Source organism: Tupaia chinensis, unplaced genomic scaffold (genome assembly GCF_000334495.1).
Source record: "Tupaia chinensis unplaced genomic scaffold, TupChi_1.0 Scaffold000018_1, whole genome shotgun sequence".
Lineage (NCBI taxonomy): Eukaryota > Metazoa > Chordata > Mammalia > Scandentia > Tupaiidae > Tupaia > Tupaia belangeri.
In genome coordinates this window covers 5683134-5701518 of record NW_006159448.1, presented here as the reverse complement: position 1 = coordinate 5701518, position 18385 = coordinate 5683134, and the positions used below count along the sequence as shown (strand labels likewise).

Genomic DNA, 18385 nt, shown 5'->3' with positions numbered 1-18385 from the left:
TTCAGCCTTCTTATAAAAGCCTTGCCACTTTCCTTAACTCTACGTTCCATTTCCTTCTGTCTCACTTCTCTCTACAGTCCTTAAGGCAGTCAAACATGTTGCATAGCATGCATGTGTTCATTATTGGTTTATTAACTTTTACCCCCAACAAATGTAGGCTCTCTCAGAACAGTGTTTTTGTCTAGTTAGTTAATTGCCCAGAATAGCACCTTTTGAGTGCTCAATAAATTTTACTTAATGAATAAGTGAATGTAAAATTCCTTTCAAGCGTCCTTAAAAAACAAACAAAAAATTCATTCATCTTGCATATTCTAACTTACCTAATTTCACAAAGATATTTCCCATTAGTCTGGGAAATGAAAGTTTACAAAGGTTGGGAAATCCCAAGCAACCAATGACTCATGCCAAAAATGCTGACCAAGCTAACAGCCTCCCTTTGCTTTTTCCATTCTCCCCTGCACTGGAGTTCCCTTCCTTCCCTCTCCTCTAAAACAGCTCTCATTTATCCACTTCCTGCATCCACCACCAGTGGTCACTTTGTTCTCCTTTTTTCTCTTAACTTCAGTTAATACAACCAACAACTCTTGCTTTTTCCTCTCCTGACCCCAAGTATTTACAGGCTCTTGGCTTTTCAGCTGACTCTCAGACTCCTATAATGTGGTTTGCCATTTTCAAAGTCCTTTGATTCTGTACATGGGGTCAGAGAAATCCTCTGAAAGTTGTAGAAGTTAGGCCTCGAAGCACCATATGCTGTCTTTGGTCATTTTTAATCATATGACCAAACTCATTGCAGAAGGCTGGGAGATACCATCTACCATGGGCTCAAAGAAGTGGAAACGGTATTGGTGAACATAAATGAGTCTCTATCTATCACACATAAACTAGGAAAACACTAATGTGTCCTCTTGTTCTTATTTCTTAAAATACTTAAAAATTTATGTTACCACATGCCTACTGAGAACTATAAAATGAGTAATGTAGAATGACAGGAATGAAAGTGACTGGAGAAGTATGGAGCAAGATATTTTTTGAGAACCGCCTTTCTGAAGAAGTGACATTTGCTTTAAGAAAGGGAAGAATAAAAAAGATAAATTATAAAAGTAACCAGGAAGAGCTGTGTAAAGATCTTGGAGCAGGAGTAAGGGTGGAATGTTTGCAGAACAGCCTGGTGTGACTGAGGGTCCTGGGCAGAAGAGTAAGAGAGAAGGTAGCCAATCCTCATTGGGGTCTCACCTAGGCAACTCTAAGACATTTGGATTCTATTACATTTAAAGCAAGAAATCTTATAATTTACATGTTTGAAATATCTGTTCAGCTATTATGAATTATTGAGGAGTAAATTAGTAGGCTTTTGCAACAGTTTGAGAGTTAAAGCAGGCAGGGAGAAGTGGAAAACATTTAAATACATTCTGGAGGAAAGATCTATCAGACTTACTGGTAAATTTAATGGTGGGAGTTGCTGGGTGACAGAATGAGCTAAGTGACTCAGGCTTTTAGCTTACATTTTCACAGGTGGGGCCTTTACAAAATGAGGAAGATTAAGAGAAGACCAGGTTTTCTAGTAGAAAACAAAAGTGCTTTTTGGACACAATGATTTGAGAAAGCTTGTTAGAGAGTCAAGCTCTGGGAAAAATGGCAAGGACAGTGAAATGACATGGAGAGTATTTAAAGCATGATAATAGAAGAGGCCACCTGAGAAAGTACAGACAGTGAAAAAAATGAAGCTGTGCAGTTGAGTCTAGGGACCATCTACCAAACAGAAGTATGGTTGAAGAGAAAGAGCTTCCTGAAGATGCTGAGAGGAATGAGAATTGGAGTCAGCATGAATACCAGGACCATGCACATAAATATTGGGAGTCAGGAGAGAAAAAGCAAGAGTTGTTGGTTGTATTGACTGAAGTTGAGAGGAGAAGGAGAACATAGTGACTGCAGGTGGCAGATATAGAAGCTGCTAGTGACTGAGCTGCTGGTTTAGGGGAGAGGGAAGGAAGGGAACTCCAGAGTAGTGGAGAACGGAAAGAGCAAGGGGAGGCTGTTAGCTCAGTCAGCTTTGCCAACCATTTTAGTGAAAACAAGCAAGGTATAAGGAAAGAGCAGAGGTTTGCTGGGGAGCTCTGGACAAGAAAGATATTTTTCTTTGAACTAATGGGAGTTACTGGAGGACATTTTCTAGGCTAATGGGAACCATCCTGTAAGAGTAGTAGAAAGACTGCCAACTAAATCAGAGCTTAAAAACTCTCCTAACTAATCTAATTGAAAATACTTCTGGTTCTTTGACCTATGAAATTGCACTCTATAAAAATGCAAATTAGTAAGACATTAAGCATTTTTAAATTATCTAGATTTTAATATGCATTTATTATATTATGACCTTGCTACAAATACACAGTAAATATACATTTTGATATATCTGTTTTTCCAGAGAAAGAACAAGTAAACAACAAATTCTACACTTAAGCACAATCTAATTAATTATTTTAATATTTCAGCTTAGGCCCAGCCATAGTTGTACACACTGGTGGTGCTGTTTGGCAGGCTGAGACCATATGGGAGGGCTTGTTTCCCTTTCCTGTCTACCCCAAAAAGCCAGATGCAGTGGCATGCACTTAAGAGTCCCAGTTTCATGCAAGGCTAAGGCAGGAGGACTATAACACAATAATACCCCATCTAAGACATACACACAGGCATATCCCATGCAAAAATTATATGGCTATAGATATGAATATTTAAGTTTAAAGCAATTACTCTAGACTGTGATTGTCAGAGGGAAAACAAATTTTTTTTTTTTTTTTACAAATCATAGGCCACTTAGCTGTATATATTACTGGCAAAATTATATTCTCAACTATAAAAATAGAAATGATCTTCTCAGTATTTTTCTCTGAAATAATTTGTGGTGCATTCATTATATTGCAGTTTCCTTTTGAGTTAACCAGATCTGATTCAAATTCGTTCTCTGTGATTCTCAACATGTCTCTGTTGTAAGTGTGTATGTGAGGCAGAAAGAACTAAGACGGAACAAAAGAAAGAGGAATAATAACAATTACATTACAGAAATATAAGGATTGGAGATATTGTATAAAAAACAGTGAATCCTAGTGCTTAGCAAAGCATCATTATTAATACCCTTTTTCATTATCACTGTCATTACTATTTTTGCTGTATTTTTGAAGTTAAGGAACCTATACATCATAACTGAAGACCTTTCTACTGATGGTTATTGACAAACTGACAAAATTAATTAACTTATAACAACTTACAAAACAAAAACTTTTTTATTAGAGAGGCAAGTAATTGAGTTAATAAACACTTCATTAAAGACCTGTTAAATACCAAGGCTGTGTGTATGAGGGGGACAGATGTATGTGGTTTTAGAGTAAAAAAAAAATAGAGATTATGGAACTATTTGAGAAATACTAAAAATCTTAAAGTGAATTTTACATATTATGATTAGTTATGATTTTGTAGTATAGAATGAATATAGAGAAAGAAGTAGTAGAATAAAATAGATAGAAAAGACACAAACACATGGCCAAAAAAATAAATGGTGATAAGGAAGCAGAAACAGACAAATTGGGAGACCAGCAGTTAGCATAATGGCTATGTCGCTGGACTCCCATGTAGTCGACCATGGCTCACGTCTAGGACCCGGTGGCTCACGCCAGGCGTGTGTGTATGCCTGCACAAAATCCCAAGAGGAGAATGGAGGAGAAGGGATTGCAGCGTGGCCATCTCCCCTGTGGGGGTGATTTTTGGCTTTCTGTCTCTCTGTCTCTCTCTGTGTGTCTGGCGGGGGCACGCACCCTATAGCTAAAACCTCTCCAAAAAAAAAAAAAGAAAAGAAAAGAAACAGACAAATTGGAAATGGAGTGAAAAGGTCAAAAAGTACAAGGTGAGTTGTCCCAAAGTCACCACTTAATCTACCTTGAAACTATATTACCCTAAAAAATTAGTGATAATTCACTTTACTACTGATTCATTTTTCTATTACCTAACTGAGAATGCTGTGGCTTTCTCTCCTAATGGACTAACTAGTAAAGACTGCGACAGAGAAATTACTCCCTGGGTTGCAATAGTGGTTATCAGGGCAGCTGTCTTTCCAAAGGATAGAAATAAATTAAGCTGCAATCCAGATTTCATCTTTGACTAAGCTAAATGTTTCCCCCTCTCTTCTCCATATCTTCATTTAATAGAAGCTTTCCCTTTGCCTCCATTTACTCACCGATTGACAGACACTTCCCATTTTGTGTAAAACAAGCTGTGCTCACCGCATCTCACTTGCTTAGAGCTTTCCAATCACACCAAAGTTAACTAGCACAGGCTACTCCCACAAGGGAGGCTCATCATTATAGAATCCTAAGAATTTGTTCCTAAACTTTTTTGTAAGCCAGTTGTGCTTGCTGTTGTAATGTAATTAACGATTAGTTAAGGTGTTGAAATACGAATGTGATATACAGAACTGTTGTCAATGAAAATTAATGTTGTAAAATGTAGAGAGATCATCTTTTAAGTGCCTGAAGTTTTCATGATGAAAACCATGAACTGAAATTGCACGATACATTATTGGCAAAGCCTACGAAAGCAATATGGTGCAGAATCCCAATCAATAGACCCTTAAAGAAAAAGTCAGGGCTTTTCGTCTAAAGGCTGACATATGGATGCACACATGCTTGCTTCAAGTTGAAATAGAATACTAAGATATGAAAGTACCATTTTATGGTTCCTTTTACTTACAGAACTTTTCAGTTCAGGAACTTACTAGTTTTGGTCAAGATAGGTAAGATCATATCTATCTGCCATGGTCTTAAGTAATGTATCAAAGGCAATCTTCTTGTTGCCAGGAAATAGACAAACAGGGTTTTAGAAATAGAATACACATACTGTATGGTCACCAAGAGCAGAGAAAACTTGGCAATTAAAATAAAAATACTAACCACAGGTCAAATGTATGTAAGTTATTAGAACTGGTTAACAACTGCTTTAATACAGTAGTCCTCCTTAAGTATAACAGGAATAATTACAAAATGTTTGCCATATATGTTTGTACAAATCTTAGATTTCTTGAAGAATAGTTATTATATAAACTTAGAACCAAATGTAAGAAAATAATATTACTGACTTAAATCATAATCAAAATGATGGACCCATAATTATCAGCAAAAGTGGAATGCCTACCACTTACTAAAGTTTTAATCTACCACAGAACTGTATCATAGGATGGATAGGGAAATATATATATTATATATATATATATATATAGATGTATATATAAAGTATATATATTATATATAATGCAAAGAAATATTTTTCTCAAAAAGATTGAAATATTTCCTCAAAAATTGACTAGCACTATAAATTTTACAAAATGTAAAATAACTTCTCCATTAATATAAATATGCAGATTCATAAAATGAAGTATTTTAATAAATGCTAAGTAATAAGTTTGTCTTTGAACCAATGTGATCATAGTTCATAAAAGTATCAATGAACAAATAAAAATAACTTATTAATGTGAAAAAATTACATTGGTAAAATAAACAAATGACATGCATAGTTGTGGAGAGCCTATCTTTAAAATAATCCTAGAAACACCTCTAAAAATTATTTATGTATTATTTTAAGCCAAAACCCAAGCCTCTACAAAACAAACACACTATAGTGCACTTAGTCTGTACTGCCACCAAGTGCCTAAACCAATTAACTTTAAGATTCTTACAGCAGCTATCAGAAGATTCTTTCAGTGCTATGAGTAGCAATTTAGAAAGGGGCTAAGAGCAAAACACTTTGACTATGAATGGCTATAAGAGCAGCACAACTTAGACATGGCAATAAAATCTCAAAGGCATTAATAAAACATCAAAAATCTTACCAGCTCACTGGAAGTTCATGAATTCTAAAAACGTTATTCAGCTTGTAGTCAAATTTTGCTGGGGGAAGATTTTCTTTGCATAAATTCAGGTTTGGATTTGGTTGTATATCCATGGGAAATTCTGAATCCTAGAGAAAAAAATAAAGCAAAGTTTTGTTTTAAATATGTAAATCACTGTATACACACTACTCTTCTGTCTTACTACTATTAAATTACAAAATAAAGATTATTATTTTCTTGCAGATCTTACATTAAGAGTTCTATTTCCTATTTTTGTTTTGAGAAAATATGCAAAAGAGATAAAATTTAAAATAAGGCCATATATATTTCCATAAACAATTTCATTCTAAGTGTATATTATGTTTAAAATCATTTGAAAACACTCCCTTGTTGAATTCCAATAATATACAACATAGCATTGTCATATTATTGTCCTTTTTCAGTAAGAATTTCATGCCCAACAGTAAGGTCAGAAGTCAAAGACTATAGTAATTCTTATACCTCTTCTGCTCTCTATAAATGGTGGATTAAAAACACTTTCACTGGACAACACAATAATTTGCTAATTAATTATGTTTTTTTTTTTAATTCTGAGGATACAGTACTAGTTTAAAGGCACTTACTAAAGATGAACAATTTCTATCATAATCTTTTGCAACAACATACATTAGAATGCAGGTCTGTCACTTGGTCACCTTCCTCCTCACCAAGCAAACTAAAGATCAAAAATCATTTTCAGCCCATGAGAAAGTAGTCCTTCCTCAGTGGAAGGAAAACATCCTATGAAGATACTGAACATTTAATATTTAATGGTGAGTAATTAACTGTTTAATTCTACCAAAGAGAGAGAGAGAGACATAATAGACTGGGGCAAAGACAATTGCAGTTTTGGATTGTGAATTTTAAATCGTAACTAGGCTCAAAGACATTTTTATTAATCAAAATAGGAGCCATTACAATCAATACATTTTTGCCAAGAAGAAATAAATTTATTACTGTTGTAAAAAATCCATTCTTGGGGGGCCAGTAGATGGCATGGTGGCTAAGAGTCTGGACTTATGGACTTCCACATGGCCAACCATGGATCAAGTCCCAGACCTGGCTACTTGAAATTCTGGCCAGTCTCACGTGTATGCATGCCCAAAATCCCAAGAAGAGAATGGAGGAGAAGGGATTGCAGCCTGACCATTTCTCTCTGTGCAGGGTGCAAGGGTGATTTCTCACTTTCCCTCTGTCTATATCGATCTCAGGCAAGCACACACACCCTAGGGCAGAAACAAACAAATAAATCCATGCTTCAGGATTTGACAAACTCTTGGAAAGCATCTTCTGCATCCTTCTAGTTATAGAAGCATTTTCCCTGCAAAAAGTTGAGATGCTTGAAGAAGTGGTAGTCCGTTGGAGAGAGGTCAGATAAATACCGCAGATAAGGAAAAACTTGATAGCCTAATTCCTTCATCTTTTGAAGCATGGTTGTGTAATGTGCAGTCAAACATCATCATGGAGAAGAACTGGACCCTTTCTGTTGAGCAATGCTGGCTGCAGACATGGTAGTTTTCAGTGCGTCTCATTGATTTGCTGAGCATACTTCTCAGATGTAATGGTTTCACCAGGATCTAGAAAGCTGTAGTGGATCAGATCCCATCAGTGACCATTACCTTTTTTGGGCTCATGTTTGACTGTGGGAAGTGCTTTGGAGCTTCTTCTCAGCCCACCAGCTGTCATATAAAATCCACTTTTCATTACACATCACATTCCTATGGAGCTATAGCCACTTAAACATTTTCACTTTTCCTATTTGCTTTGAATGACAAACAACTATAAAATGGTCAGTGTTGAGTTCTTGGGCAAAATCTCTTATAGTTGTCAGAGGATCAGTTTTGATAATTGCTCTCAATTGGTTATTGTCAACTTTCGATGGTGAGCCAATACACTCCTCATCGTCAAAGCTCTTGTCTCTTTCGCAACATTTCTTGAACCACCACTACAATGTATGTTTGTTAGCAGCTCCTGAGTCAACACACTGTTGATGTTGCTATAGTTGTCTCTGCTGCTTTATGACCCATTTTGAACTCAAATAAGAAAAACATTTGAATTTGCTTTTTTTCTAATGCCACTTCAATACTCTAAAATACATACAAAATGAACAGCAATAAGTCACTAGAAAAAAACATAAGCAAGAAATGTGCATTAAAATGACATATAACTTAACCACATTTATTTAAGAATGTATCCAATAGCAAACCAGAAATTTCAACAATGGGAAAATGCAATTACTTTTGCACCAACCTCCCAGTAATAAATCTCCTTACATTTAACTCTTTAAAACTGCTTTTAGAGATGGGGACATGTCATTCATTTTTGCACTCATTCATTTTTTTTCAAGAAATATTTTTAAGTGCTACTCTAATTCTTCCACATATCATTTTAAGCATGGAGAATCCATTAACGAACAAAGCAGGTAAAAGCTGTTGCCTTCCTTGAGTTATATTCTGAAAGATTCCTTAATATATTGGGAGAACTGTTAAATGATAAAGCCAATTTTCACAAATTACACAGGATTTTTATAACTGATAAACATATATTCATAGAGAAATTTTATATATTTCATGATGTTATAAAGGAAAATATTAAAAGCAGTCTTAGTTTCACCACTCAGATACTATTACACTTTGGATTAATTACTTACTTTGATTTGATTTGCTTTCTCTCAAATTTTACAAAATTGGGACTATACTCTCTTATCTACTTTCTATTTTTTATTTAATAATATATGATTGCATTTTCACATCCTTTACTTTTTTTTTTTTTTGGAGAGGTTTTCGCTATAGGGCGCGTGCACTCGCCAGACAGACAAAGAGAGACAGAGAGACAGAAAGCGAGAAATCAAATCCCAGGGGGGATGATCACGCCGCAATCCCTTCTCCTTCATTCTCCTCTCAGGATCTTGGGCACGCACACACACGTGCCCGGCGTGAGTTTTAAGCCACCGGGTCCGGGACGCAAACGGTGGTCGACTACGTGGGAGTCCAGCGATATAGCCATTATGCTAATTGCTGGTTCCCACATCTTTTACTGTTTTGAAAGAAAAATAAATGTCATTTTATTTGACATTTAGCTATTCTCTGCCTCTCTAATGGTTATTACTGTAAGAACAGTTGTCTCTCTATACATTTGCACTTCACTTATTATTTTCTTAAAGTACAGTTCTAGAAGTACAAATAAACAATAGTTCAAATAAAATAAATATTTGATGAAAACATAACTCTTCACAGATGTTGTACCTATTCATGCTACTACCACTCAAATAGAATTGTGTACAATTAATCATACCTTTGTTAATGGGAGTACACCCATGAACACACATTCTTAAAATAATCCATTCATTTACCTGTTACTTATTTTGACTAATATTTATTGTTGATAATATAGTTCATGACAGGCACTTGTTTTAGTTCTTATAATACATAACAAAACAAAATAGATACAATTCTCTCTGCTGTGGAACTTGCATTCTAGCAGGACAACGCCAGTGATAAAAATGATAATAAACAGATATTATAAGGTGAAAGGGCTATGTAAGGAATTATTCCCAATTCATATACAAAGCTAAATTCCTTTACATTTCTTAAATTAATTGATTAGGATAAACTTGTTTAGATTTCTTCTTCATTCCTGTACTTCATGATTTTTTGAATTACATATTTATGTCTTTTGCTCATTTTTCTATTATGATATTTCATTTTAATGTTACTGCTTAGTTTGAAAATGGAGAGAGGATAAATTTATTATGTTGAAATATATAGCAAGGTTGATCAGAATGCCGTCTTATATAACTGTTTTGATGACATGGCAATATATGAAATCATAAAATTATTATCTACAGCAATTTTCATAAGCATTATTAAACCAATCATTAGATAAAGCTAATAAAATGAAGCATTTAATAAAAGTTAATCAACTAGGTCCTACTGTCTACAACTGAGAAGAAATTAAGAAAATAAAATAATGTCTGAACAACAAGAGATTTACAACAAAAGAAATAGAACCCTAGTAATAGAAATCCTATCTTAAACACAGATGCACTTGCAGAGGAAAAACCTAAGACTTATTTTATCATCTGGCCTATATGCCAAAACATTCCAGGAGACAACAGCCAATAAATGAGTAGGCAGGATCAGTGAGGTAAATATGGATATATAAATAGGACAATGCATAAAGGAGAGAGAAAGTACAATAAATCTTAAAACTATTCTCTCAAGCTACATAACCATAACCATTGCACACTACGTGGGAGTCCAGCGATATAGCCATTATGCTAATTGCTGGTTCCCACATCTTTTACTGTTTTGAAAGAAAAATAAATGTCATTTTATTTGACATTTAGCTATTCTCTGCCTCTCTAATGGTTATTACTGTAAGAACAGTTGTCTCTCTATACATTTGCACTTCACTTATTATTTTCTTAAAGTACAGTTCTAGAAGTACAAATAAACAATAGTTCAAATAAAATAAATATTTGATGAAAACATAACTCTTCACAGATGTTGTACCTATTCATGCTACTACCACTCAAATAGAATTGTGTACAATTAATCATACCTTTGTTAATGGGAGTACACCCATGAACACACATTCTTAAAATAATCCATTCATTTACCTGTTACTTATTTTGACTAATATTTATTGTTGATAATATAGTTCATGACAGGCACTTGTTTTAGTTCTTATAATACATAACAAAACAAAATAGATACAATTCTCTCTGCTGTGGAACTTGCATTCTAGCAGGACAACGCCAGTGATAAAAATGATAATAAACAGATATTATAAGGTGAAAGGGCTATGTAAGGAATTATTCCCAATTCATATACAAAGCTAAATTCCTTTACATTTCTTAAATTAATTGATTAGGATAAACTTGTTTAGATTTCTTCTTCATTCCTGTACTTCATGATTTTTTGAATTACATATTTATGTCTTTTGCTCATTTTTCTATTATGATATTTCATTTTAATGTTACTGCTTAGTTTGAAAATGGAGAGAGGATAAATTTATTATGTTGAAATATATAGCAAGGTTGATCAGAATGCCGTCTTATATAACTGTTTTGATGACATGGCAATATATGAAATCATAAAATTATTATCTACAGCAATTTTCATAAGCATTATTAAACCAATCATTAGATAAAGCTAATAAAATGAAGCATTTAATAAAAGTTAATCAACTAGGTCCTACTGTCTACAACTGAGAAGAAATTAAGAAAATAAAATAATGTCTGAACAACAAGAGATTTACAACAAAAGAAATAGAACCCTAGTAATAGAAATCCTATCTTAAACACAGATGCACTTGCAGAGGAAAAACCTAAGACTTATTTTATCATCTGGCCTATATGCCAAAACATTCCAGGAGACAACAGCCAATAAATGAGTAGGCAGGATCAGTGAGGTAAATATGGATATATAAATAGGACAATGCATAAAGGAGAGAGAAAGTACAATAAATCTTAAAACTATTCTCTCAAGCTACATAACCATAACCATTGCACTGCATTGACAGGGTACAAATGGAGGGCAAAGATAACTTTTTTCCATTAATAGTTCAGTGGTTCTCAACTCTGGCTTTTCATTCATATCACTAGACAGCTTTTTTAAAAAAAAATACCAGTACTTCTGAGTACCACCTCAAGCCACCTAAGTAATAATTTCTGAGAGTGAGGTTCTGACACTGGTATTTGTTTTGAAACTCTGCATGTGAAATCAAAGTCAGAGATGAAACTCATGCTTTCCTTAGCACTTTATCTATACAACATATAATTGGGTCATCAGAAAAGTCATGATGTACTTTTCTGTGCAAAAATGTGTCATGACTTTTCTGATGACCCAATAGCAAGTAAGTTTATTAGGCAAGTTATTTAACAAAAATCGGAAGTCATATTTTCCCATTTATAAAATGCAGTCAAAATTATACCTATCTCATAGGTTACTATAAAGATTAAGTTTGATCACCTTTTTTAACACATTAGTTATTTTTTGCATTTATTTATTTTTAGATTTTTTTCACATTTACTTTAATATCAAAAAAATTTTGCTCATACTCCATAGTACTTGACAGCTAATAAAAAACTTTTTCTAACTACTGAATTTTAAAGGTAATGTACAAAATATCTCTTATAATTTTGTACAATTTTGTTTGTGACTCTATAACAATGGGACAATATGGTTTTAAATATTTTTGAAAAAATATTTACATATCAACTACTCAAATTGTTGAAAAGCAAATGCCCAGCACATAAGTTAATCTTCAGGTATGACATTCCAATCAAAGCCTTGTCCAGTAATGAGTATTTCTAATTTCTGATTCAATACAACAAGCATTATTGAACTTATGCAAATAACTCTTCGGACAAGAAATAAGAATACTCCCAAATATTTCCAATTCAAGAGGAATAAGGAAGGAAGAAAAGTTTATGTTTCCACTTAAAGAAACAAACATGAAAAATATTTTAACAAATTGCAACCTATCAAACAACTCAAAAGAAAGTAAAATGTTTAAATTGGGAAAACAAAGCATAGTAAAAAAAAGAAATCAGTAATGTCTTACTCAAAAGTCATAAAATTCTATTTCACAATTTCAGTCTTATGTTCAAACACTCTTCTGTTGAATTTGCAGTGTTATTGTGCTCCAATCTTTCCGTTTAAATCCTGGAAGTTAATATTCAATGCTATTATTGATATTGCTTGTTCCTAGCATTAAATTGGTCATTTTCTTGGTTGCCTTTTGTTCTCTTATTTCTGTATGTGTCTTTAGTTTTCCTGGTAGAGTGCTCCTCTTAGAACTTTTTGAAGAGTGGTTCTACTATTGGCAAATTCTTTCAGGTCCTGTTTATCTGAGACTGTTTGTATCCTCTCTTTCCATATGAAAGATAATCTTGCTGGGTATAGTATTCTTGGTTGAAACTGTTTTTCACTTAACACTTTGAATATATTTTCCCATTCTTTCTTTTTTTTTATTATTTATTTATTTATTTATTTATTTATTTATTTATTTATTTTTTGGAGAGATTTTCACTGTAGGGCGTGTGACGAACCGCGGTCGACTACGTGGGAGTCCAGCGACATAGCCATTACGCTAACTGTTGGTTCCCGCCCATTCTTTCTTTGCTTGCATTGTTTCTGATGAGAGGTCTGAGGTTAACCTGATTGGATAACCTTTATAAGTAACCTGATGTTTCTCTTTTATCAATTTTAGTATCTTGTCTTTGTAGATTTGGCCAGTCTGGCTATGATCTGTCTGGAAAAGATGTTGGGTTGATTCTTTTAGGGGTCCTTTTTATTTATTGAGTCTGGATATTTGCATGCCTCTCTAGATTTGGAAAATTTTCTTCCAAGATTTCATGGAATAGATTATCAATGCCCTTATTAGTTTCCTAACCTTCTGGGATACCAGTTATCTGGATGTTTGGGCACTTAATGCTGTCTAGTATTTCTCTTATAGTATTCTTTTTTTTTTTTTTTTTGGTTTTTTTTTGTTGTTTTGGTTTTTTTTTCTCGGAGATCAGAGTTTTTGCCTTCAATATCTGAGATTCAATTTTCTACATGGACTAATCTGCTTTTAATACTTTCCAGGGAGGTTTTCATTTTCTGAATGGCATCCTTCATCTCTAATAGCTCCAGCTGATTCTTTTTTATGGTGTGTATTTCCTCTTTCAGGTCATGGAAGAACTTCAACACCTCCTGGAACTCATTGTCTCTTTTCTCCTACATCTTCTGGTGTTCATTATCTCTCAGCTCTCGCATCTCATTTAGTTTTGTCACTGTGAATCTTCTGAATTCTCTATCAAACATTTCCATGAGATCTACTGTATTGTCTGTGGATGATGAGGGATTGTTCTTTTCCCTTAGGGGAGAGATATTTTCTTGATTTCTCATGTTTCTTTTGCCTCTGTGGTTGTTTCTGGTCATTCTGTGACAAAATCTATCCTCCACTGTGTTTTGCAATGTGGTATTCGCAGAAAGACTAGGAGTTCATATTTATAAAAAGAAATTTCCTCATTAAAGTAGGAGGTTCTATAAGTGGTGAGGATTTCAATGATTTGATAAGTTCTCAGATGCTTGACTACTATGCACCTAAGCCTATCTAGACATTCAGTTTGTGGAGAGTGAAGCTTCGAGTAGGTAAGTAAGGATATTAAAAAAAAAAAAAAAAAAAAAAAACCTACAAAACAAGAAAAAAAAATTTTTTTTACAAGTGATAAATAAAAATTGCTCCAGGACACACCTCAGCTTTAAAATGGCTTCTGGAATTAGCATGTGAAAGAAAAGGCCCAAGGTGAAGAAAAATGGTTGAAAAGTTAAAAAAAAAAAAATTTAAAGAGAGTGTGAGACAGACAGACAAACAGAGGTCGCCCTACGATGTCGGAATATTTCGGAAGTCTAGGAGATGGAGCTTAGACTATAGCTTCCCTGAACATGCCAGCACACACCTCAGCTTTAAAATGGCTTCTTGTCTGAATATGTCAGGAGTCTAGGAGATGGAGCCTAGAGCATAGCTTCCCTGAACATGCCAGGACACACCTCAGCTTTTTCAGTTTAGATCATCTTTGTAAAGCATTCATCACATGCTTGGCAGCTAGTATATCCTTAATAAACATTAGCTATTTCTGTTGCTAATTTTATTTCTTCAATTAGTGGCCTTGTTCATTTCAATTGGTTAGTAAATTCATTTTTAATTGTCTCATATCCTATATATTTATTGTAAAATAACTTTAAAATAATTCCATATTAACCAAATTCTAGGCTTAATATATTCCTGGGATACTGATTAAAGCAGATTAGATTTTAGTATGCTTCTACCTGCTGGAATTCCAGTCCCATATCCAGTTAACCATAGTCTTCATCTGTTCCAGCACCAGTGATAAAAGGAGTTCTTGTGTCAATGGTCATTTGGAATTAAATATAGTTTTGCTGCTTACATTTAAAGGAGAAAGGATCTGAGAGGCACTTCTCTCTCCATTTCAGTGATATATCAGTATATATCTCTTCCTATGAGGAAGCCAAGCTGTCTATCTGGCCTCTTCCCACAGGAATCTCTTGGATACTCAAGTTCTTACAGGCCTTGTATCCATCCCACTCAACTGAGGTCTTTTTCTCTATCTCATTTTTCATCTTCCATTGAACTAACATTAATGAAAATCACCCCAAATAATTTTGGAATGAAACTTTAAAATTATTCACTCAGACATGCAATCAACATCAGAGTGTCTACCCTATGTCAGGTACTATGTTAATTACCACATGACAAATATAAATACTACACATTCCTTTGACTCACAGGACTCACAGTCTTGTGAAGAAAACAGTATAAATTTAAAAAAAAAAAAGTACCATTGGAAAAAAGCTAGAATAGAAATATGGAGAAGATGTTAAGGTAAACAAGTAGCAATAAAACTAGCAGAATTAGCAGAATGGACCAGCAGATGGAGTAGCAGCTAACTCGTTGGGCTCCCACATGTCTGACTGCGATCAGAACCCCTGACCCAGTGGCTTGAAACTCATGCCAGGAACATGTGCATGCGTGCTCAGTATCCCAAGAGGAGTATGGACAAAGAATTACAAATGGCCATTTCCCTGGGGCAGTGATTTTTCACTTTCCCTCTCCCTGTTGTTGTCTCCCCACCCCCACAAGCACATGCTCTAATGCCAAAACCTCTAAAAAAATAATAAAATTAGCAGAATGAAGGAGATAAAATGACCTTTAATTGCAAATATCATGATGACATTGATAGCTAAGAATAAAAGAAAGGTATATGAAGTAGAAAGGGAAGAGGAACTGTGAAGAAGTCAGATTACTACAGATGACTACATCTGCCAAATGATAAAAATTAGTAAACTTCAGATAAGCCATGAATGAACAGAAGATATAAAGGAAAAATATCTCATTAACACTAGCAACAATAAGGTATAAAATACCTAATAGAGGGGACAGCAGGTGTGTAGTTGTTAAGGAGTGAATTCCTACATGGCCAAAGGCGTTTGGAGTCCTGGACCCAGGGGCTTGAAACTCATGCCAAGCATGTGTGCATATGTACCCAAAATCCAAGAGGAGGATGGAGAAGGGATTGTGTTGTGATCATTCCTCCTGGGGGTTATTTCTCATTTCCTGTCTCCCTGTCTCTCTCAGTCACTCTAAATAATGCAAATACCTTATAGCAAAATGTCTCAAAAAAAAAAATCTAATTGAACAGTAAAAGGAATGTACTACACCTAACGAAAGAATAGTACATTTTATTCAGAGGTACAAAGCAAGTTTTGATTAGTATAGCTATTTCATGGATTCAGGTAGAAGGTCTGTTGACCAAGTTCTTGAGAAACTTGATTTACATATTTAATTCAATTCAATCCAAAATTTCAATGTAAATTTGGGGACTCATTTTTTTGTGGGAACAAGGGTTGCTTTCACTGACCAATACTGCTTGCAAAGGGTTTTTTACATTCTTTTTTTAAAATCCCATTACAACAGATTTTAATGTTATTTTTTTTCCCTTGTCTTAATTCCCCATGTGGAAAATAATTTGCTAGAAATAAAGAAGTTTTGCTCAAGCTTCTGCGTCCTCATTATTTCATTCATCACTCAAGTAGTTCATTACCTTCTGACAAACTTCACACATCACTACTTAGGAATGACTGACAGCTGACATTATCAGCAAGACTTGATTGAGCTATCTGACATTCACAATCTAGGTGTGAAATGAGCGAGTCAGGGAAAGTCTTCCTTTTGTATGTATTTGGTCCATTTTTTGACCTTTATGCTTATTTGCGTTATTGTGACCTTTGATGTTAGAGAAGATTATACTTGCAAACTGCTGTTATCCCAAATGTATTTAAGAATTTTTGATTTAGTACACCTAAAATATCAAAATATTCTTTTAAGTTTTTACTCTATATAATTATATAAAACAAGAATTTTAGTGTATTTTAAAGTTCTCACTTTACTTTGATACATACCAAACTAGGCAGAAGCACAGCTACTAACAAAAATATGCAATCATAAACACTTGGAAACTCAGAAACTCTATTACATTTTAAAAGTATATTTCTAGAATAAACTATACCATAAACTAATAGAACAGAGATGGAAGATTTGCTGTATTTAAACTGTAGAAGATGACAGAGTCTTGGAGACCTTCAAGATGCCCTAATAGAAACACCCAGCACAACAACTCTCCACAGAGAAGCCCTTACCACAAACATAAATAAACAAACCTGATAACTAACCACACACTGAGTAGGGTAATGAGGAGGAAACACTAGAACACAGCAAGTTATGTTTGGAGAGACCTCCGAGGCACAGCCACTGGGGACAGAGGTGTGGAGGAGGCAAAGAACCCGGCAGGCAGTGACGGAAACTGAGTGGAGGCAGCAGTGCCCAGAAGAGGCCAGCCTGGGCGCACCCCATTCCCACCTCGAGTTCCTGCAGTCCCAGCTGCAGGAGCGCCACAAAGTCCACAGAACTGGAACTCAGTGCAGAGAGTTGCAGAGTCCTTGCAGGGACACTGACCTAGAAAAGGAACTTCCACCACAACCCCTGCCGCCTTGGGACTCAAGCTCGGACAGCATAGCTTCATTTTTGGGAGCAAAACCACAGCCAACATGCATTGCGCCCTGGGAACAGCAGACGCTGACCTTCCACATCCCTGAGGCTCCTATCAACCTTAAATGGCCCACTGAGAAGGCAGGAGGGCCAGGCATCTGAGTCATCCCAGAACCCAGCCCTGGAACAATCAGTGCATACCTCTGAGACTCGCATTGGATACAGCCCCTCCCCCAAGAATGAGGCCTAATGGGTGCCCTACCAGAGTGAGGTCTCTGACACACTCCCCCACAGATTGAGGCTTTGAAGAACCCCTCCCTTCTCACACATTGAAGAATCTGGGCCTCCCCCCTCTCTCAAGACTGCAGACTCTGGACACCAACCTTCCACAACTGCAGTCACCACAGGTGGCCCCTACCAGTAACACAGTCAACAGATGACCCCGCCTACTCACCCCACAGAGCTTCTGCGTGCTGCGTGTGCACCCGGAGCTGGAGAGACACCTGACCGAGTGGGCAGAACCTCTGTGAGCCCTGGCCCTCCCCGGCACCGCCGCACTCGTCGTACGTCACCAGTCCCGAGGGCACTGCACTGCCTGTTTGCAGCCGTTACTGCCATCCCTAGCGCCCCACTTAGGGGCTCACAATACCAGAGGCCTGCTATAGACTGCTAGGAACCTGCAAGATCTACTGGTGGGGCCCCTAGAAAATGCTGTTATGTAATAATAATAACAATCTAATTATACATACAGACATTTAGAAAAAAATTATAAAAAAAAACTTTAGACAAAAAATGTACAAGGACTATAGATGCACAAGTTAGTAACATGTAAAAAGATTCAGTCTCACTAATAATTAAATACATACAAATTGGAAAAACAAATATTATTCATCCAAAAATTTGAAAACTATATATATA

The 18385-nt window shown here is 35.3% G+C and overlaps 1 protein-coding gene across 2 annotated transcripts in view; it reads right to left on the bottom strand.

Moving 5' to 3' along the window:
- SPAG16 (sperm associated antigen 16) overlaps positions 1-18385 on the bottom strand; it is a 1195723-nt gene that overhangs the window by 1014813 nt on the left and 162525 nt on the right. For both annotated transcript variants that reach the window (XM_006140101.1, XM_006140102.1), the window contains exon 10: positions 5870-5997. In XM_006140101.1, the coding sequence (XP_006140163.1) occupies positions 5870-5997 (128 nt within the window). The remainder of the gene's footprint in view (positions 1-5869; positions 5998-18385) is intronic.